General features: G+C 41.8%; 1 protein-coding gene across 3 annotated transcripts in view; it reads right to left on the reverse strand.

Annotated features, from left to right (window-relative positions):
- The window catches only part of MAN1C1 (mannosidase alpha class 1C member 1), a 36,791-nt gene that overhangs the window by 5,031 nt on the left and 8,276 nt on the right, over positions 1–23,484 (reverse strand). For 2 of the 3 annotated variants that reach the window (XM_082777614.1, XM_082777615.1), the window contains 6 exons: positions 22,579–22,675; positions 15,317–15,432; positions 12,788–12,868; positions 10,502–10,596; positions 6,079–6,202; positions 3,528–3,621 (listed from right to left, as the gene is read on the reverse strand). In XM_082777614.1, coding sequence (XP_082633740.1) covers positions 3,528–3,621; positions 6,079–6,202; positions 10,502–10,596; positions 12,788–12,868; positions 15,317–15,432; positions 22,579–22,675 — 607 coding nt within the window. Of the gene's footprint in view, positions 1–3,527; positions 3,622–6,078; positions 6,203–10,501; positions 10,597–12,787; positions 12,869–15,316; positions 15,433–19,784; positions 19,925–22,578; positions 22,676–23,484 lie in introns of those variants that run through there. The other variant, XM_082777616.1, reaches the window with a different exon arrangement.

Below are 23,484 nucleotides of genomic sequence, written 5' to 3' on the forward strand. Positions count from 1 at the left end.
ATATACAATGAGCACTTGCGTTACAAAGAGCAAACAACTATGTCCTATTTGATGTCTTTGTTCTTTCCTCTTCCTTTCCAGTTTCCAGGGGAGAGCTTGCTGCATTACTTTTCCAGAAACGAAGAAAGGTGGAAAGTGCAATCAGAAGAAAAATGTTCTGTCATTTTACAAAGCATTTTACAAGTTTAACAGAACTATTCAGATGTCTCATTTTGCAACACTTATTTATACTGCAACTTGAGGATGCTTCCTGCTTTGTGAAGTGATCATCATAAATCCCAGCCTCATAAACCAAATGCAGGTATCAATAGACCTCCATCTATGTGAAGCTGCTGGGTGCTTCCTCTCTGCCTCAGGAAAGGGAGAATGCATGTTGGATCAGACACAGCTGCCAGCAAGGAGCTGCCACAGAGACCTCTAGATTCTGTCATTTGTAGTCCTGGCTCACTGTGGGACGCCCTGCCATGGGGAAGGCTGAGGTTGTTGGTGTATTAAAATGATAGTGTCAGGTGCAAGGATGGTCACCGAATATTTTATTCTGGAGAGATCAGATTTTCCAGGCTACCTATTCAGAGTATGCAATGCAATGACCTTACGAGTGAGGATGTTAACAAATTAATTGTGAAATGGGCAGGACAGCTGCAGGTTTTTCTGGGGGAGAACTGCTGGTTGGATTTATATATTTAAGCCATACCACGGTGGAAAAAGTAACATTAATTCCTTGAAGCAGTGAAGAACTCCCCCTTTTAGAAGAACAAGTCAAATTACCAACCACGGTCTGAAGAGTCTCTGTTAATTAACAGTGTTCACCTCTGTGTCTGTACACTTCCCCATTTTAAATGTAAGCAGATGTGGCATGGTTTTTGGAGTTACCTCTTCAGATTTTTATTTTTCCTTTCATTGTACATATATAATGTCCTCAGGTTTATTCTAAATGCTAAGTTCTACCAACAGGAGAGATCAACAGCCATGTATTTTCCTAATCATAAAATTGAATAATCCCATGCAGTACGTCTTACTGATCTATGGAACAATCCAGGGCAAAACAGTGAGATTAGACACATGAATTCAGGGGGGAAAAAAAGAGCACAGACTATTTACAAACAACAGCTGCACAGCCTGTCTCTAAAGAAAAGGTCTGTGATCTTAAGTGTGCTATTCATAACGTCACCAAAGCAGAAGCTCTGGTATGTAATTGCTTTCCATACGGCAACAGCTTTGCCAGTGTTTGCCTCCTACATACTTTGTACAAACAAATCCTTTATTTCAGCGGGGGACCGTGCTTTAATTTTCTAAAGGTAACAACTGCACTTAGAAGAGGCACAGCACTGCCTCTTCATTTAGAAGACCTGCTCATTCAGCCAGGTCAAAGATACACCTTTTAAGAAAATCACAGTAATTCCAAGAAAAACATCTTCCTGCAAAGAGCTTTAATGAAAAGAGAGAAAATGAGAGCCTGGTACCTACAAGGAACATCTCTGTAGCAGGCAGCAGCTGCCTTCCTTCTTTAGTCCTTCCTAATCTATTTTGCAGCAGTAATATTGGAGGTGCAGAAGACGCTGAGTCTTTTCCCTAAATGGAATGCAGATTCAGACCACATTATGAACAACTGTCACAGGATTCTATGCCAGGAGTTGTCCTCATCATGTGAAAGCCTAGGAGAGAGAACATCTCTAGTCCTTTTGCATAAATCACTCTATCCCAGAACAAGTAATCAGAGACTGCTTTTAATAAGCTCTGAGCACCAACAACAGGCCCCTCTCTAGGTCAGCAAGGGATGGGAGCAGGTCAGTACAATGAAGTCAAGTTTGGAGACATAAATAGAATTACTGGCAGAAGACATTAATGGTTACTATCAAGCTGACTATTTTAGCCATCTGAATTAAGAGCACAGCTCTTCGGTTTCCCAAAGATTCACTAATGAGCAGTTATGGCAACAGCAGATCTAAGAGATACACTTCTCCTCTCAGCACCAATAAACAGGCAGAATTAATGCCTGTGTCTGGGAAAATGTGCAGTATGGCTACCAGCTGGGAATAACAAAAAGGAAATAGCATCTCAGGGGTTTGGTCATTGACAGAAGATTAATTTTTCCAGTGGAACATATTGCAACTCTGCAGAGACAAATGTAGAGGGGAAGCTGAGCGGCTCACAAAGGAATTGGGATAACATGGAAGATCAGTTAATGGGACAAACATAGAAGCCTATTTTCTTTCTTCATGGCACCAAAGGACAGCTCTGGTTTAATGGGACAACTGCAGCCACCCAAGATGCTTTGTTGGCAAACTTTTCAAGACAAGCCCTGGTAATTAGCATTAGACATGCTGATCTGGCAGTTATAGATCAGGGACTGCTAACAGCTGGTGTACTCTCACTGTCTCAGATGATGGCAGCCATGCAACTGCCTGTCACTTACAATCAGATACTCACAAATTACTCACAAATACTAGTTAGAAAGGTCTGGAGGGATCTGTGCAACATGACACAGGGACACCAAGTAATGCATGATCCAAAATCTGCTTAAACGATATAAAATGTAATCCACTGACAGGCTAAAAAGAGCTTCAGAAAAAAGAAAAAAAAAAAAAAGACTTCCCTTTGACAGAGAAACATTAAATCCAGCTAACCTCCCTCACGAAACCAAGCAAATCCTTAACAGAGTGGAAAGCTGTGGTCAGGGATCTGTGACAGACCAGAAGCAGCAGCCTTTCTCACGTAACTATCAGAGGGTAAGCCCCTTTGGTGGCACAAAAAGAGGAGTACAGTCTCTTCACTGGGTAAAGAAGTAGCTGTGTGTGTAAAGCAAGACAATAAATAATCTTTCCCTGGGAACACTACCTCTACTATTTTCTTGCTCTTTCCAAGCCCTTTCCTAATTGTTTCTCCCTTTTCTATATCAGGGCACTAATTGTTTTACCGCCAGTGTCTTCATGGCTGGACAGTGCTGGGTTCCCAACAAAAGAAAAAGTATGTATACTTGTCTCACTGTTTTGCACCAAATTGCACAACAGAGCAGGTACCATGCTGACAGGTATATGAATGCACACAAGCAAATGCATTCCTAAATCTTCAGAGGATCTAAGCATATGCAAGCCTCTTCCAGTGGTTTCCTATTTGCTACCGCATTCTCAGGAACCAAGTCTCACAGGGCTTCTGCTCACAGTCATCCTGTGCAACTCCCAAGGAAGCCCACAGGCTAGGTGATGACTGCAGGATAAGATCTTAAACAGATATGCTGATTTCTAGTATCTGTGTGATGAACCACATACCATTATCCTCCCCTGTGAAGGAAAGGCCTAGTTCTCTTTCTGGAGGTAAGACGCAGCTGGAAACAATGCTGATGGAGTAAGTGTATAATTACTATATTTCATCTTCCAAAACAGGTTGCATTATCTAATCACATTTATAACAGGCTTCCTGACAAGACATTTCCTTGGCTTGCTGCTCTGACAGTTACTATTCCTTCTTAAAGAATAATGGAAAGATTTAAATGCTACAGGTGGGACTGAATACAGACTGATACCTACGCTGCACCCAGTTCCCTGTCACTGGGCTGAGAAAGTTGGGATAAAGACCCTGTGGCTTCTCAACTCTGTTCAGGACTTTGCGGATGTTCATCACCTAGGAGAGATGAGAGATGAGAACTATGTTACTTATCTGCTGAAAAGAAACACCCGTTTTCACTGTCCCTGAGAACTCTGTAATTTATCAGTGCCAATCCCTGCCTGAACAAGCACAGCAGCCTGCAACATTGTGAATCATCATGCAAGTGGAACTCAATGACATGGCTCTCCAGTGCGAGGTCTGTGATGGAGAGACCTTCCTGCTGGACTCCTCAGCACAATCTTTGTCCAGTTCTGTGGACTTCTAAAAATGATTCTAAAAATCCTGCAAGGCCCTAGTTCAGCAAGCAGCAGAAGCAGTTTCCCAATGCTGGTCCAGAAGAAATCCTAAGGATTTGGGATCTGGGTGGAAATGTATAGGATGCGGAGAGTGATTTTGTCATGATCCAAAGGGAAAGGAGTGGCAGGAATGCATGACTCACATAGTACTTCAATTCACCATGCGGTCACTTAACATGACAAATTTGCTCTTTTAATTTCAACAACAGACAGCTGCTTTAATGTGCTAGCACAGCCTTACTTATACTCTATAACCTCCCTTGGTTTCACCCCCATTAAATTCAACAGACCTTTCCCATAATGCACGAAATTAAGTGGTAAGTAGCATACATATTCTACCATAACCTACAGCTAATAAACTCTAAATCTTTTATGAAATCAAATTACTTGTATGCAAAAGTTGGCTACAGACTTAAGATGGTATTTCCACGTAAGTCATCAGGCTGCATAATATTTAGTATGCCATGCTACTAAAATTCAGTAATGACATGTTTGAATAAAAGACACAGATGGACTTTATTCCTGCTAAAATCACACAAGTCCCAAGCTGCAAGTTAATGAGTTGATCTGCTTCTCTGAAATCATTTCGCACAGGATGGGCTGTTTGAGCCCTTATCATCCTGTTTTCTCTCTTAGAGGGTATCAAGATGAATGGGATACGTTTTCTGTGGCACACACCAGACATGGTCAGCTAATAGGAGTCCATTAGAAAAATTCAGCCTTTATCCCTCTACAAGCTTAACAGGCAAAGAAGAAAATGTGTTACACTGGGGTCAGTAGCTTGACTGGCTCAAAATGCCACAGTTTGAACTTGGAATATGGATGAAATTCTGGTTTTCAATGTTGCATCTTCTTGTCCTTGTGTTTTCAGTGCTCATCTCTCCTTTTCCCCCCTCCATCATTTCTTTCCCATGCACTTTCTTTTCATACCCTGTCCTGGTCCCTCCACTGGTCTTTTCTCACCTACCCCCAACTCTCCTCTGATCAATTTGTCTTTATCACTGTTCTCAAGCATCTTTAGCCTGTCTCCTTTATTTCAAATCAACAGTCTTTCTTTGTCTTGTCTACAGAATTTCCTAGGTTTCTAGCTTCCGTTCACACTCTGCTTTTCTCTCCTGACCACTCCTCTGTAGCATTCCTCTTGCTTTCCACACACTCCATAATATTCTTCACTTTGCTTTCCAAGCTCCTTCCATCTCTTTCTTCCTCTCTTTTCCATAAACTCTCTTCTTGATTCAGAACTGACAGACCTGCACTGGAAATACCCTAGAAATGGACCGTTCTGAGGCTTTTACTGGCAATCCCAAAACCACTGTCTGTTGTCAACCCACTGTGGAACTCTGGATAGGCCTCATTTCTTTTAAGCTCATGGAGGTAGTTTGGATTCAACCTGGAACAAACTGTTGCCCTCAAAGGCCATTCTCAGGTATGTACAGTGAAAGCTAATGACCAACTGGTATCCAATGGCATATTTACTAAATTGCTCTCACATGCACTACAAGATCACTTGTGGGGGGGGGGGAAAAAAAAAAAAAAAAAGCTCAAGGTAGTGTATAATATTAATAGATTTTCAGTTACAAGTTACATAGAAGGAATCCAATATGCCAGCTGTCAGGACTGTCCTACACACAAAACCTCAGCAGAAATCTTGTTGGCTACAGCATAATGAGCTAATGCTCGAGCATAATGGCTTTTTAGAGCAAAAAGGTCTGTGAGTACAAAGAACTACTATTAGGATGTAAGAATTAACAATTATATTCAGTTGAGATCCAACATACAGCTTTATTTTGGCTGTGCCCTTGTCTGAGTAAGTTTCTACTACAATGCCACACAACTGAGACACTGGGAAAAATGTTCCTATCTTCCCCACAAGTGATGGGAACATGCAGGTGAGGTTGCTACAGCGAATATAAATGGCTGAAGAAAACACTGGAGTAGCTGCCCTCCAAAGCCAATTGGTCTGAAGTCGAGTGACCTTTACACCCTGCAAGATACAGGTTTCTGGACCCATGTCCCACTCTGGAAGATTTCTCCTGTGTAAGTTGTACTAGTACTGGGGAGAGAGGACACTGCTGCCATACTCTCTGCTGCAGGCAAACCAACTTGCTGCTTTGCTCCAGCCCTGCCCCCATGAGTATGAACAGACCATTTCATTAGTCAGTTGGGAAGTACTTGCCTTTTCCGCAAATACCGGGTTGCCAGAGAGCTCTGTGAGATGCAGGAATTCTAAGTGCAAGGTACCAAATTCTGCTAAGATGCTGCTTCCGGCAGATGCCCAACCCCAACTCCAACTCATGCCACTGCAAGAAGAGAAAAGGGAGCCTTCATTGCCAGGAAAACACAGCCAACACCTGAGGTCACTCCCTGCCCCAGTGCAAACCGTGCTTTTGCTATGTGCATGCAATGCACATCAGGTGTCGACAAGGGCCATGTAAAGGACATACATAGATTTTTAGGACTCTACCAATACTAGTGGGATGGAGCACTAGCTTTACAAAGGATTGTTTAGGATAGGACAAACAGACTGCACGTACTGGGAAACTGCATTTTTTGTGGGAAAGTAAGCCTTCCCAAAGAGCTTAAAGGAAACTTTGAAAGAACATTCACAAGCTGCACTATACAAGACACTTTGGGATAAAACACATCAGTAAGTAGCCTCGACTGAACTTACATCTCAAACATCCCACAAAGCTGATATTTTACATAGAATCCAGACTGTCCCTAAGCACCTTGTTTCAACAAAATTTCATCCTCTTTAGTCATATACAACTCTGATATTCCCAACATATGCTTGGTTTCAGGGGGATACAGCATACAGCAACATCAGTGCTAGGAGAAAGTCGCCATTGGTCAAACCTGACTGTAGTAAAAAGCCACTGAGAATCTTAACATCTACACAGAACAAATCTAACTCTGAAAGTACCCTACCGGTACTCATCTTGCAAGAACAGGAAGGACAGAATAAAACTACAGAAACTGGCAAACAGTCTGAAGCAGCCAGCTTTACAAAGTGCCTCTGATCCTACTTCTGTGTATCATTTCTCACTTTGTTTTTTCCCCCTCTCACCCTGCCAAACCCATGCATGGATGGAGAGAAATCCTCCTTGGAGCAAAGGAAGAAGCCAATTCTGGGGATGAGGAAGGCATCCCTTGTCCCTTTATCCTCAAAGTAAACCAAATAAAGGATATGGAAGGGCAGGGGCTCTTCCAAGCACTAACAGTGTCATTCACCTCCTTCCTGGATTTGCTTCTACATTCAACCATTTCCTTCTTGTAGACCACCGCTACAGATGACAGCTCTACACCCCTCTGAAATTTACACAGACAATAAGGTGATCTATGTCCTTAAGCCAAAATAGGCTCTGCAGGTTCTTGCTCAGGGAAGCTTGCCCAAACTATCTAAGAAGTGATGTGGCTTTGATTTTCCTGTCTCTACAAGTGTTGCTTCTGGTTGGTGCTGATGAGGTAACAAATTTCCAGTGATGGGGAGAACACTAGATGGCGTCTGAAATCTTGTCTATGAAACCAGAAATGTTTCTGTTGTTTACAGGAGGCTCAAACTAACAACCTTTCTGAGGGGAAAAATGCTTCCCCCTCCATGTGATGTATGGAAAGCCATCTCAAGTCCAGAGTTATTTGTTTCGCCTCCAGACAAAAAGAGTCATGAGATAAGCAATATGTTCACTCTGTTTCAAATTGTTCAGTCACAGCCACACATCAGCCTTCCCTGCAAACCGTCAGGATGCTGTATCACCAGCTTTTCCATCAAAAACACTGTCTGCAGATAAAATGGGTACCCCAGTAACATCAAGCATTTATGGCTGAAACCCCTCTGTCCAGTCTGACCAGGTTAATGGTGGTATTAATACCACATTGGACATATCTGCTGAACCTGGAAGTAGCTGGACCTAGGATGGGTGTGCTAAACAATCCCATGGTGTTCTCATTTCTACAAAGAATCAATTTCTTCTTTATTTACTGCACTGGAGGGAGATGGTAGGAAATACAATCTCACAAAGCAGAAACAGGCTTCTGAGCTAGTTCAAATTAGTGTTTGGAAGCAGCCAACTGAGGCTGTATTTGTTGTGACGGGGGGTCACACAGCAGCTGACATGACTTTCCCCTGGGAACCTCTGTCCCACACATGCAGCAAGCCACTGCCTGCAAGGACCATGCTGACAAGCATCTAAGCTCTGAGTGACAAAACACAGTAAAACTCAGGAAAAAGTGGTCTGGAGGAAACGGAGTGTCTGCACTTTGTCTTGGGGTTAAAGAGGAGCCTAAAATGACCCCTTGCAGGAAAACATTCTTCAGCATTACAGACTGAACAAACTGGATCTTCACACCTGCCCTATACTACAACATCTCAACACCTTTTAAAGGACCTTGGTCTTCTAGACACAGGAAAATGCCCAGAGCTCTCTTTATTCTCTTTATGCCCCTTTATGGGTCTTCATTAAACATTGTCCAGGGCAAGCTTGGACTGAAAATGACTGTATCACCTCTTTCTCTCACAGAGATCCAAAGCAGTAAAACAGTGCCAAGTCAGAGAGACTAAGCAAGGAGGAGGATGAGTAAGGTTCTGGAGATGCAGAGGTTTAGGGAAGCTGTGAAGGACAGCAGGGGCCAGTGACCTGGAACAGGAAGCGTCAGGAGAGAAATCACAGTGTAACACACAGGCAGAGAGCACAAAGCATCAGCTTGAGAAGACAATGTACTCTAGGACCTGGCAAACAACATGGCAGTTAGACCAGCTGGATGGAAAACAAGCCTCTATGAGATATCATTCTGGAGCCTGTGTGAAAGCACTACAAGAGTACCACCGGGGAGGGGACACCTGCAAGGTAACCTGTTAAGAGAGAGAAGACCAGCTAGCTATGGGAAGAGGGGGACATGGGCTGTCTTTGTACTTGGGTCCTCAAAAATGTATACTCAGAATTGACTTAGTGCCAGCATTTGTTTCACTGAATGCCATTCCTATCCACTCATAAAAGCTTATCCGCACCAAAAGCCTACACATGCTGGAAGACTGTCCTGCTTTTCAGTTGACAATTCCCTCTGGAATTAGCACAACCTTGCAAAAGTAGAACTGGGGAGACAATTCCTCTTGCAAAACTTTTCTGGGTTTTGTTTCGGCCCCAACGTTTGGGTTAAACATCTGTTCTCACAGCATCACCTCTCTTCCTGCTGCTTCCAGTTCCACATGCTATCTCACACTGAGTAACTCCCTTCCCCTTTGGGTTTACAGCATGTGGCTGTTCATCATGTTTCTTCACTAGTCAGACAGCAGATTTAGCTCACATCATCCTTGTTTCTATATCAATTGACACTCCAAGCCCTCACAGCAGCTTCACAGCTGACGCCAGAGCTCAAGTCATTAATATGGGTTCCGGGTTGGGGGTTCAGTTTTATTTTGATTTTCTTTGCCCTTAGACAAGGTCATCAAGCAAAACATTTTGGGAACGTCTAGGCAGGCACAGTCTGTTTCCTTTGTCTTCACAAAGGGCAGGGGAGGGTTTTTAAAAGGTTAGTCTATGCCAAATCTTTATCAGCCACAGGAGAAGCAAACATCTCTTCTGTAAAAATACGATTAAAGTCTTGGTGGTGGCTTGAATTTTCACTGGGGTCACATGCAGATGAGACAACTCAAGGGTGACAGTGATATTTGAGCAATGGATCAGCATGAGTCAAACATGTGACAGCCTTGCACTTCACAGAGATGGGAACCAAACAGGAGATTTGGGCTAAGAGATGAATAATGATTTTCATGGCTGCTGCTCTGAGTTTTGCAAGAGGTGAGGATGAAAGGCTTTTGTTAACACACGTTGCCCACTGTCTGCGTTTCAGCCAGCATGCAGCTTTTACCCAGGGGGATTTGTTAGTAGGCATCAAAAGGAGCCAACAAGCCCTTATTGGCAGGGAACACTGCCTACTGGAGAGAATCAGAGACTGGGAGTCCAGCCTGCAGGTTGGCTTCTCTTTGCCAAGTGACCTTCAACAAGCTATTTAATGCAGATGTCTTAAAGATCACCTCCAGCAACAGACTACCACCTATCCTACATGAAATATTGTGACTCTAAGTGAAGGATACACACCTGCCGAAGGATACACACCTGCCTGAGTGCTGCCAGCACGGAGAAAACTACATGATCTGTATATTCCTCCCTTTCTAGTAGCAAAACTGTCAGCCAGTCCCATCCAGTTCCTTTCCCAATTTCCCCAAACATGGAACGCAGATAAATTCACATGTATTTAGTTGGGCACGTTACAAAAAAAATATATACAGGTCTCCATGTTATGTGCAGACTACAAATAACCTTTTAAAGAAAATGAGAGTGAAGAAAATGCTATTGCAGCAGGGAGCCCTGCCAAGAGGTAGAGGAAGAAACTGTGGACAGTCCAAAATTAATAAAACACAGCTGGGTTTAATTTGAGTCTCCTGCAATCTCTGCCAAGGCACCTCTTGGTTTTGAGATGGCAAAACAAATGTCCTTGAAGAAGAGGGGAGCACCTCTGAGGAACTGCTGTTGTTCCTGCTTGGGTCTTGGTCTTTTACATTCAGTGTTAAAATGATATGTTTGTAAGGACATGTGTCTTGCCTGCCCAGATTTATGACACCACGTGGGATACCAGTGGGGGTGTTAAAAGCTGGCAGAAGTTTCTCTCCAAGTTCCAGAGCTTTACTCTTGAAGACCTGTTAAAAGAAGAAGAGAGGATCAACATTTGATGGACTGCTTGCAAATACTAGTCATGCTGGATTCTTTTAAATCCAGTTTTTCACATGCCTGATTATAAAAAAATGGAAGCATTGCACCATATGAATCTACCATTTCAGATATTCTGCTGCCATAGATCCACTGCACAACAGATCTGAACCAAAAGTCATAGTGAATTGTGGTGTCTGTATAAACGTCCTCTAAAAATCTATACTAAGCCAGACCCAAGGTCCCTGTCAAACCCTCAACCTGTATGTGAGTAGCCAGAGCTGTGGAGCTCACAGAACACCCCAAATACCTTAGCAGCAAATTTCAGTTACCTGAACTGAACAAAAGAGTACTCTTTTGAGACAAATTCTTACATTTTCCTAGTGTGCACACACAGGAGTGGTGAAATGACTGAATTAAAATCCAAAGAATCAGATTTACGACATGGCTTTTCCTAGATGGTGTTATGTACTGTAGCAAAAAAAAAAAACATGATTTCCAACAAACATTCTTTAACTTGTAACTAATTTACAGGAGGGATTCATGGTTTAATGGCTAAGCTGTTCCTTTTTCTAATCACAATGCCTGAGTTTTGAGCTTTCAAATCAAATTATAGCTTATGGTGGCTCGTAGCACAAAGCTGCCATACACAATTATTCTGGGACAAACTGCTGCACGCACTAATTTTTGCTCCAGAGATTAGACCTGATCAAGGGAAGCTTGCAGGTGACTTAAGAGATTAAGTGGAAGCCTTTTACTTCTATCTCCACTGTATCAGCCCAAGCTGTCATAGTAATTCTAAGAAAGCAGGAATTTATTGCTCCAAAACTGCAGCACTGAAGAAAGCTGAGATCTCCTGTGAGCTAGCAGGCCTTCGATGCACTTACAGGGAAGCAGGAATTTGATTCGGATGGGAAATCCAGGAGACAGAGACTTGCATTTTGCCTTTCAGCCTGGTGACATTGACTAGGTGTATGACAGGCACTGCCCTGGCTGCTGTGTGTTGCTGCTGACTGCACTTCAAGAGGTCACTGTTGGCGTTTTATGGTTTAATGTGGTTTCTTTTTGCTGTTGATCTGAAGCCTGTTGAAGTTGTCACTGAGAGGCCCTGAGTAGAGGCACTGAGTCTTTTAAAGTTTTCCCTGGTGGGGTAAGGTAGAAGTCATTCTAAAGGTAGAAGTTATTCCTGAAACTCATTTAAAATGCAACTGAAGTAACAGAGCAGCTCCCGTGTGTGACTCCACGGTGCCACCATGCAGTGATGAGCCATCCAGTGCTATTATGTTGGACAGCACCGAGCCATGGACAGTGTATGGCACAAGAGGTAAACTTATATAAAAGCCAATCTTACAGTTCCTTCACTCACAAAACTCCTCCTTGAAACAGAGTTTCTGCTTGCCTAAGGCTTCTAGGACAAACAAATAATCTCCTGATCTCTCTATAGCCAACTATAAAATTCCAGTCCAGCCATATTATAAAACAGATTATGGCATTAAGCTTTGGCCTCTACAGGGCTGGAGAGAAAGAAGAGAAGTGGCAGTAAATGACTCCTGTTTCATGCAGAACTGCTGAAGGATGGGAGCATCCACTGAATGGCTGCTCCACACCATTCTACAAGAGGTGCTGTGACCCCCTAAGACATGTGCTCCTGTCCCTACTAGGCAAATGGACTATTTGTGGAGCTATATCACTTTGGCATGTGAGCTGGCAAGATTCAGGTACTATGCATGGCAGTTTGACAACCCCTTCCTTCCTTGTGCCCCACGGCACTTTATCTTACAAGCTACTGCAACAGAGAGACTGTCCAGACAGAGTTTGGAGCAAGGGCTACTAACCAGTTGCCCTCCTTAGTCTGAGGCAGAACCTGGAGTGATGTTTGATGAAATACTGCCAAAGTTTAGAATGCAAAGGAACAAATGCAAAGATCACTGCACATGGCATTTCACTGGGGAGCAATGCGTCCAAGTGAAAAATGTATATTGCTAGAATTGCCCACACAAGAAAAATGTGTGCAAGTGAGCCAGGCATGGTCTATGCAAGGTAATTATGTGAGGCAGTTGAAAGAACATTAGTAGCATTTCAATACACATACAAATTATAGGTTTAGACTGTAGTTGTATAGGCTGATGGGATACTCTGATACACAGAGAAAAGTTGCTGGAAAATGCTGCTGAAGCAAACCTCTTCTCCAGTTAAGTAGTACGCTGCCAACAGTCCTCCAATATAGCGGATGTTCACCTCAAACAAGGATGCTTCTCCATTCTGAAAACACAAAATGATATAATTGACTGCAAAGTCTGCACACACAAATGGCAGCTAAGGCAAACAGATTGTAGGCAGATGCTGAAGTCTCCCAGTTCTCACTAACACTGTAACACACTTCTTCATCTAAGATCTCAAAGCACTTTATTTGCTTTACAGTGACAGGTAGAGCATGAAGGGAAGAGAAATATTGAAATTACCCATTTATCAGAAGCTAATGATACGCAAATCAGTTAGGGCAGGTGTACTGTCCATCACTTCAACCCTGTCTTGGGTTACACTTTGCAAAGATCTGTGAGTTAGGTTAGCGGAAAAAATGCCCTCTGAAATGTTTTATTTAAAGAAAAAATGGTACAGCCACATGGAAAACATATTTTCTCCATTTTTTGTGAAGAGATCACTGCAATAGATAGATGAAATGCATTTCCTGCGTGAGGTACTTCCTGTCATTCAAAGACTCACCCTAGTTTGCAGGAACAGAAATGACCACAGCCTGATGTATGTCATAGGCATGTTTATGAAGAAACAAACTGCATGATGTATGTGTGCCCCACCAACAGAGCTAGCAGACACAGATGAATATGGCTCATTGAATCACTCAAGAACACACTCACCTGGAAATCATTTTGCTCTGCCTACTCAGCTGATGATCAGCAAATGTCAAAATGAGTGCATTGAAAATGTGCCGGTGAATCTGTCTGATAAATGATTCCTACCCTCATGCAAATGCATAAAGGCACAAAACAGAAAGATCTTCCACCAACACAACACCTTCAGTGAGCAGGGGAAAGTAGACCTGAACCTCTGCACTAGCCTCTCATTTCCAAATATCTGCAGGTTTCAAATCAGAGCAAATACTTTATTGAGATAATGACTGAAATAGCATTAGGCAGAGCAGAGCATCCAGTTCCAAACAGATCTTGTGCATCTTGGGAGTTCCTGCCTCACTCTTCCGGACTGTCAGAGTCTTTTGTACAAAGCCATTTTTAAATTCATTTCCCCTCTTTTCTCCCTCTGCTGTGCATTCTAATACCACCTATCAATCCATAGCATTCATTCTTGTCTATGCAGATCAATCTATTCTGCAGGCCAAGATTAAAAGCTTTCATGAAATCCAAATAAATTAATTTCCCAGTTGATTTTGTCCCTTGTTTATCAATTCAGTAATGTGCTGCGAGCATTCAGCAAGTTTATCAGATGTGGTCTTCCTTTTATGAATACATGAGTGCTAGCCATGCACTCCCAAATGATGTTTTTCCACAAAGGTAACTGCATTCATTTTTCTCATGAGGAGAACCATTTTTCATGACAGACAAGTAGGCTGGCATTACAAAATAAAAGTTTGAACTGCACTTTGATTTTAACATTCTCTGTACACCACTGATGTGATCCCATCTGCTCTCCCACGAATTACAGAAAGGCTTGGGTTGGACGGGATCTTGAAGATCATTTACCTCCAACACATCCCACTAGACCAGGTTTCCCAAAGCTTGATCCAACTCGGCCTTGAACGTTTCCAGGGATGGGGCAGACAACACTTTGATGGATGTCCTGTTCCACTGCTTCACCACCCTCATAAGCAAGAATTTCTTCTTCAAATCTAATCTGGATCTACCACATTTCAGTTTAAAGTCATTACCTCTTGTCCTATCACTACACTCCCTGACAAAGATTCCCTCTCATGCTTTCTTATAAGCCTCCTTTATGTACTGACAGGGACAGCATCCTTCATTTGATAGCACTGCAAAGGATGTATTGTCCCAGAGTCCCATCAAATCTAACATTAGCTCTAAGAAAAAGTGGCTAGGAAACCTTCAAGGACCACAGAGAATGACCATCTTCAGCCATTTTCAGAGATGATGCCCTTCCTTTCAAAGCTAGGCTCAATATGTGCTCCCACTTTGCTGTCAAGGCACTACATTTCCACTGCACAAGCCTCAGCAATGGCTTTGCATACCAGCAAAGGACCCAGTGAAGGAGATCAGTGTTTTTAATCTTAACCTACAGCATGTAAAAAGAAAACTTGCTTTATCTTAGACTGACGTTTTACCAAGATGAAGCAGAACTTGTTCTTTCATGAAAAGAAATTCTACAGAGTATCCTATAAGTATAGCTGTTGTACAGCCGAGACCAGAATACAAAAACAAAACATTAAACACCGAATTTCATTTTCAGTCAGACATTGAGTTTGATCCAGTGATCCCTGCCTGGAAGCCTTTGCTACATATAGGGAGAAGATTGGGCGAATCATCGCAGCAGTCCCTTTGGCCTTAAAAAACAAATAAATAAATTAATTAAAAAGATCTGTGAGTTGAGTGTTTCTTCCCCTGCATTCTTCATATGTCCCCTCCTCAAATGGTTCTTAGAGAAGGCTCTGTAACTAGAACTGGCAAAACACGCACTGAGCATTTGTCTGATACAGACAGACATTGCCAGAAACTGACTTACCACATTCAAGTCAAAGCTCTTCTCCACCCATTTTTTTGCTTCTTGGAATTCCTCCTCAAGTTCCATGATGTACAGAGTATCTAAGGCATCTACCACTGTAGCTCCTCGAAGACCTCCTGCAAACAGAAAAGTGTGATGAAGCCCCATTTGTGCAGTCTTTTTTACCTCTAAATAAATCTACAGGAGCTGAGACAGGCAGCAGCTTCCAGTCCCAGTAATGGGGATTTCTGGATGGGATCCAGACTAGCCACTTTTTCTGATTCTTCTGACAGGACTAGTGAGCTCCACTACCCAAAACATGTTGCTTTGGAGAGGCACAATTTTCAAAGGCCTGATAATGTTCTGAAAAAATACCCCCGAAGAACAGCTCAAGGTCTGCACGTTAGAACACCAGTCATGACTGCAATCCTTGGCCTTGTTTTTCAGTTCTTATCTTGGCCAAAATGTTTACACAATTACACCCCTAATCTGTGTTCATCTGCAAACCCAAATTCAGCCTCTTTCTAACCCAGTTACAAGCATAGGCCTCTTCTGATGGAAGGGGACAGATCACAGGCCAGATATGCAACTTGAAGAACTCCCAGCTACAAGGCTGCCTGTCCCTTAAGAGTTGTTACAAAAGCTGTAAAACTGATGCTTCAGGAAATTAGCAGCTAAGATTGGGGTCTTTAATAGTCCTGCTCATCAGGAAGGAGATAAGCCTTTTACTAATGGTTTTGCCTAACTCCCATGTCTACTTTGTGTCTGAGGATCCAGTAAGCATGACAGCTTGTATGTGTGTGATCTGAAGTACTGCCGCTCTGCTGCAAAAGCCAAACATATAGCGCACACAACAAGGCAGTCTCTCTCAACTCTCACCAGCTTTGCTGTCTAAATGCATGGGAATAATGCTAAATGTAACGTGCACCTAGATGCAATGACATTGCAATACTGGAAAAGGAGCAAGGATTCCCAAGCAGCATGAGACAAGTATCTTCACCAGCTTTTAAACATTATCTCCCTTGAATAAAATTGTTCTTTGTGCCATTTATCAAGGTGGGGATAGGGCTCTTCTCCCAGGCACCAAGTAATAAGACAAGGGAAAATGGCCTCAGCTGCCCAGCTGAGTAAAACCACCACGACAAGTTTACAACTGAAAGGCAAGAATAAAAGGTGAAGGAATTTAGATCAGTGCAATGTAAACCTAGATCAAAAATGAAAGGTCTTGGCTTTCACCGTTTTTGTCAAAACACATTTGTCAAAACAAAAACTAGTGCTGAAATCTTGTTTGGAATAAAAATTAGGAAGCAGTTTCTACAAAACATGATGAACTTGTTAACTGCTCACACAAAACACTCCAATTGTTACTAGCTATTTATCTTCACCTCTTAGAGAACAAGTGACACAGGGCAAAACAAGAACTGAAAACACTGAGATCCCTTCTCATTTTGCTGGTAGTGAAAGCTTCAAAAAATTTAACTAGTTTTAATTAAAATCAGTGTCTTGATAAAACACAAGTTTGAAAAGCATGCGCCTCTGAGTGCTCCTGTCTTGGTTTTGTTTTTTTTTTTCTGGTTATTTTTCTCATTGATACTGCTTGGAGATGGATTTATAATAACAAGCTCCTTTCACGGGAACTGCTAACAGAAGCTAGAGAGCTCTTTACCTGCCACCTCAGGTGCTGGGCTCAATTGGACACGGAAGTCTTTCTGTCTCAGAGTTAGTCCCTTCAACCATCGAGTCTTGCCTATCAAGCCAAACATTTTCCAAATTGCTGCTTCCTTCATCATCAGGGATTTAGCTAAGAAACTATCAAGCAATCAGGAAATGTGCCCACCTCAATTAGAAGCAACAGGCGGTGATGTATGAATATTTAACACAGGAAAGGTAATCGGATGAAAATACTAATGTAACACCATTCTGGCCACCCGAAGAGACATGCTAACCTCCAATTGTGCAATCACTTGGTGCAAATTTTCTGTTCTGCCCGAGTCTGTTTCCCTATGATCACAAAATTACAAAACCCTGGAGTCTTTTTATGTGGTTAAAATAATGATAGTAATAGTAATAATTGCTCTCTGAATTTGTGTGCTGAATTATTTCTGCTGCCTATTGCACATTATGTTATGCAGTTGTCTTCATGGGCTTTTAAAAGAGAAAAATATACCGTAATGAAGATGTTGCTGAAACACTGTTGCTCTCTGGCATCTTTTTTTTTTCCACGTGTAATGTTACCCAGATGAATATTATTTTCAGAGGAAGGGCATTTTAGCTTTACATCGGTTTTTGCTGTCACTGAAATGTGTAGCAACAAACTTGATTCCTGTCAACATGAATTAGTGAATCAAGATAACCTACTATTATCAAAGTTGTTGGAGATTGGTTGCGTAATCCATATAAGAGCTGACGTTTATCCCTGCTACTTCCCCCCTCCCGCCTTCCACCTGCCTAATATCGCTCTTTCCAGACACCAAGGTTGTCATTACTACTGCAAGAGACCCGTTCCTGCTCTGCTTTCTCCTTGGGTCATGCAAAGAATGGTGGCTTCCTTCAAATTGCTGTGTCAAACATTAGCTCAAACATCAGGGTTCCACTGAATCCTAAACCTCACACAGAGATTTAAACTTACTACAGTAGTGCCTTGTAAGCTTGAAATGCTCATTTGAAAAGTTTAAATGGGAAAAAAAAATGTTAATGTCCCATGTGGTGTCCTGTGGGCTTCTTCAAACACCTTTGCTATTAAAGCCCTTATTCTTGGGTTGAGCTAGACCAGATCAGCTTCATTGTGTGAACAATTCTTGAAAATGTTTGATTTGAACCAAATAAATTTATCTCCCTTCAGCTGAGACTTACATCTTAGAAAATAAAAGAACAAACTCAGAAAATTCAGTGGGGAACAGTCTTGACCTACGATGCTAAGCACAGGCGCACCTTCCAGTGTCTGTATGTTTGCATCCACAATCTCTGTGCAGCTCTTTAGATATGAGGACAGCTGCAAAGACCGGACAGTGAGGATTTGGTCTGGGCCTGTCTTTAGCAGGAAACCGAGCAGAATTCACATCATCTCAGTGTAAAACCATTAGTCATCCCCTGCTCCCTTGCAAATTTCATGAACTTTCCATTGACCCTGAGCAGAGTTTTGAGTTTAATGAGACCTAAAAGTAGGAGTGTGTCTTGGAATTTGTTAGAACTACTGCTCACAGCAAAATGGAAGAGAAGGAACAAAAAATTAGGAAAAACAACCATTAAAGTAGCACAAGAAAACACTAGAAGAAAAAAAATCCTGTTGAACTGTTATGATTAGAGAGCATTCTATAGAAGCTCTTTTCAAGATGCTGAGGAGCACTGAGGAATAGAACATTACAGCATTGTGGAGGAAGTAAGACATGCGTGAGCAGCCCTGTTACTGTGCAGACAGGGGAATGATCCAGGCTGTGACTGGATTTTTGGCTTTCCTTTTTCACTCTCCAGGGGGCTGTATTAAAAAAAAAAAATACAGTGAGCTTGTCTTCAGGCATTTTTTTAATGCCCCCTTTATATATGTTGCTTGTGCCTCATTCCAGACACTAATTATGCTGAAATAATTGTCTGATCTTCAGAGTTATTGAGCGTGTGATTAACAGGCAGCCAATCGAGAGTGGGTGTCGCTGTACTTCACTGATTCTTCTCTGGACTATGGAAATGTTGGTGGCAACTTCACAGCAAAGGCTGTTTGGAGGTTTGGCACATCCAGTTGGATACAACTGACATCTAGTATCCACTCCAAGTATCTTAATGGCACCACTTTGTGCTGAGTAGATTATAAAAAGGAATATTCAGAGTTCAATACTAAACTTGAAGCCCCTGACTACACAGGTACCTCTGCTTTGGAAAGAATTTGTCTTTCAGAAATGCTGAGAGCAGTTTGTCTTCTAGCCACAATTTGCAGTCAAATGCTTCATGGAATTTCTGCTGCAGACACAAACCCACCTGCGCTACTAGAAACTATATTAGGAAGCAGAGCAAGTTAAAAATACTTAAAAGATGCATTTTCAGTTATTTGTTAAATATGTTGGAAGTGTCTTGAGATTCATGACTTGCTTATCTTTATCCTCCTGTATTTAGTTTTCTTCATTTATTCAGAGGAGATGAGTAACTATGAACTGTGTAGTAGAAAACCCACTTACATTCCTTGCTTTAATTCACTCTTATTCCATTCCTGAAACTTCTGAAGAGATTAGACAAGTTCAGAACTGGCTTTGTTGTGTTAGATTTCACGTTTACTGCTTTATCATATTTTTTCTTGTGCTATTGCTGAAGTTTCTTGCCACTTTTGTTATGTATCTCATTGGATATTCATCTGGATTACAGTTAGATTTGGACAATTTTTTATTTACATTTCATATGGCACCTGCTGCAGAAATTCATTTGCTATAACTTTGCCAGGTATTTGTTTCTGACATTATTTTTTTCATCTGTGCTACCTTTTGCGACAAAAGAAGTCTCTTACCTCTCTTAATCAGTAGTTATTACATTATCCCATAGACATCAACTTTCAGATTTTTCACTGTTTTCAAGGGTGGATCTATGTGTTCAGAGTGTCGTGGTAAGCATTTTGTGAATACTGCAATGCAGAGTGGTCCAAGATCATAGTCTTCTAGGTGATGGTCTTCACAGCAGCCATGATTTGTCTGTCTTGCATCTTGATTTCCAAACTCAACTCTGTGCTGTGTTCTGCAAGCAAGAGCAGGTAATTCAGCAATGAAGGAAGTAAGGATAGGGCTTTTCTCTGCAAATGAGTAGAGAGCTTTCAATGACTTCACTGAGGCCCTCTTCAATCATCTGGAGATAAAAGTTGCCTTCAGGCATTAAAATTTACACCTTTTGACTAGGCGAGAACATTTCTTCTCTGTTGGCAGGCTGCATCCTGGTTGCTATGGGAACCAGCATTTTTAATTTCCTGATTTTTGTGTACATCCAAAATTGTAACTGTGATGTGCTCTTGTCACTAAGGTAGCTTTGGGGGTTTGCAGGGAGTCAAACCACCAAAAAGCATATTATGTATCACTTTTTTTTCCCCAGTATCACTTTGGTGCATCTCCAAGGGGCATCTTTGTGAGACTTTTTGGGGACCTGCAGTTCTCATTCATCTTAGTGAGTAATCACAGAATGAAAAACAGTGAGAGGTCATTTACTTCTACTCTTCTTAAGCCATCCATAAGGTATCCAAAGTTTGAAAGTCACTACAGGTATTCTACTTCAGTGCTTTACAGTTTTAAAGCTTGTGCTGGTGTCTGACCCTGCTCTCCTGATGAAAGTTAAGCTGTGACTTCTTTGTTTCTCCCCATGGATATGGAGAATGGTTTATTGTCTTACACATTGCAGTATGTCTCTGTGTCTTTGAAAACTGATACCAAGTTCTCTTCATTTTTATCCACTCAAGGGTTAGCAACCCCAGACCTTTCCAGCTTAATTGTAGGTCACGTTCTATGGCCTTCTCCTCAGTTGCTCCCCTCCAAACTCTCCGGATGAGCCAAATGTTTCTTGAAGTGGATGCTGTCCTAGCTGAGTCTCTGCCAGTGTGGAGAAGGGGAGCCTTTCCATGCCTTGTGTAAAACACACGCTAGTTACCCATCCAGAGGTGAGACTTGTTTCTTTTTCAACATTACAACATTGTTGACTTGAGCTGAGTTTGTGATCTGCCATAGTCACGGTATCAAGGAAGGAGGAAAAGACTATTGAGAAGCTGAAATATGCCATGTACTTTCTCTTCCACAATTGGCTAAAAATTCTTGTGCTCCAAACCATTTTCCTTAAGAGTGCTCACAGACATGCTACAAACAAGCCTAAGTTCTGCCAACTGTTTTGTCATGATAAATGCATTTAAAAGCTTTCAGCATTTTTGTCTGTTTACAGGCACGGTCCTTGAGGAATTCTGACAAGTTTGCCAGAATGGAAAAGTTGCAAAATGCTTAACTATGTGCTAAAGTTAATGCTAATTCTTAAGTAAGGAATCAGTATTCTTGGGGTGGGCAAAGAAGATGACAAAAGAAGAACAAACACAAATCATTGCTCCTGATGGAAGTGAGAATGAGTAAGAGCAGTGGCTGGTCATATGCAGCCTGTGCTATTACAATGCATGCTTCCCAAACTGCTTCCTCCAGACCCCAACAATTGTTAATGCAACTTCCATGCAACTTACAGATACTGCAAACAGTTAACTCTTCCGATACTTCTGCAGGAACTGAAGAGACAAGTGCCTTATCCATGGCAATTAAAGGATTTGATAGTGGTGCCACAAGCAGAACTCTAAGGTTTCTCCCAGTGCTGTGGTTGAACTGCAAGCCAGTCTGTTCTCTGACATCTCCATCAGGGCTATCTGCACTTGCAATTCAGAGGCCAAACAGGGCTGCTGCTCTTTAAGATTATGGCCACCCTACAGGATATGTGATGCTATTTCCACCTTCAAACACCCACTCTCATACAAATCTCAAGTTCTCAAGGCTGCATGTCATACAAACTGATTAAGAGAAGGGCTAGGACACCCAGAGAGTGCAAAAACAGAAATGGGAATGTTTCTTCCTACTATAGTAGTCGAATCCCTTTACCCCGAGGAAATAAAGTTCACAGATTATTTGATCACTAAAAAACTCTATTCTAGTCTACTCTGGATGAGGGAATCTAGGAAAATCTCTGAAAAACAGTCCTGGGGAAAGAAGCCAAAAGAACCCTGGATAGCAAGCTTTCTCCAAAGAGGGGTGAGAAAGGGCTGCTAAAGCAGATTCTGGCTCACATAATTAAAAAAGGTAATCTGTTAAAGAGTAAAATTATGCAAGCAAGTAACCACATAGTATAAAAGAAAATTTAATATTCGTTCACTCATTCAATATTTCATGGAATTTACATCCTGCTCAACAGTGGAGCAATGCGAGAGAAAATGCTCAGTTTGGTCTGACATGCATAAGTTTAAACAGCAGCATTGTCAGGTTGGGACTGACTTCATGTTTTAATAGACAATGCATGGATTTAGCATTGTTCCTAGACATGTTTGATGCTAGATCTGTACACAGAATTGATAGTCTGAGCATTCAGCGATGCCTGTAGGAATGATATTCCCAGCAATAAGACAGGGGTAGGTAACTCCTAGGAGCTGTGCTGTGTGTATCACTTCATAAAAGTGGAAAGAAGATAGATCAAAGCTGTTGCAGATACCCTCACCACACTGCATAGAAAGGAATTAACATAATAGCAGGCATGACCTTAAAAATGCAGTGAGTTTACATTGGAATTGATGCAGAACTCACCAAACATGTTACCAATGTGGCCATTCTTAGTCAGTGGTCGTAGTTCATTTTTTCCAAATGCATATTGTTTGTAGCTATCCCAAGCAAATTTCATCATCTGCAAAAAGAAAGTTTGAATTAAAGCACTTAATGGAACAAAAAGTTTTCTGAACTTCAGTTCTGGGAAGGGATGATATTTGCCCAGTCACTGCTAAAACCGGCAATCAATGGGCCATTAATTATAAAAGCTTAATCTGCATGGAACACTGATGACTGGGACTGCATTGAGCACTTTGCTAAGGTGTTTTAGACCCAATGCTCCTGGTGCAAAACTTGGGACTGGCACATTTCAGAAGTACCACAATATTAGACACACTGAGAATCCACTTTTGGCCTGGGCTGTGCAAACCATGGGGGAATTTTGGAAACACGCCTCAATCTCTAGATTACTGACCTTTGTGAGGAGCACTGATATTTCAGAACAATAATTAAAATGGAATAAAAACGTAAGGCCAAAGCTGACACATACCTAAATACAGGGATGTTAATTTCTGAGTTTTCACGTTTCATTATGATTCTGATAATGAAACTCAAAGTCCAAAACCACCTACCATCTTATCTGCCCACCTCACAGCACTTACACATACAACTTGGCAAAGCAACACTACAGAGGTACACAATGCACCTAATTCTGTGGTGAGCAAGCAAAGAAAATGGTCTAGCACTGCACAGAAGCCTTCTTTCTATTAATTAACAGAATACCTTCATAAGGAAGAAGGGGAAGATCCATGGCATTTTGGCATCTTCCTATCAAAACTCAAAAGTGTTTTCCTAAGAGACAGCCTGCAGATGGGTTGGGCAATTTCTGAGAAACCTGTTCCAACTCAAACAATTCCTTCTGGGATACATGAACTGTCCCGCCTATGC

Source organism: Aythya marila, assembly GCF_965140915.1.
Source record: "Aythya marila genome assembly, chromosome: 22".
Classification (NCBI taxonomy): domain Eukaryota; kingdom Metazoa; phylum Chordata; class Aves; order Anseriformes; family Anatidae; genus Aythya; species Aythya marila.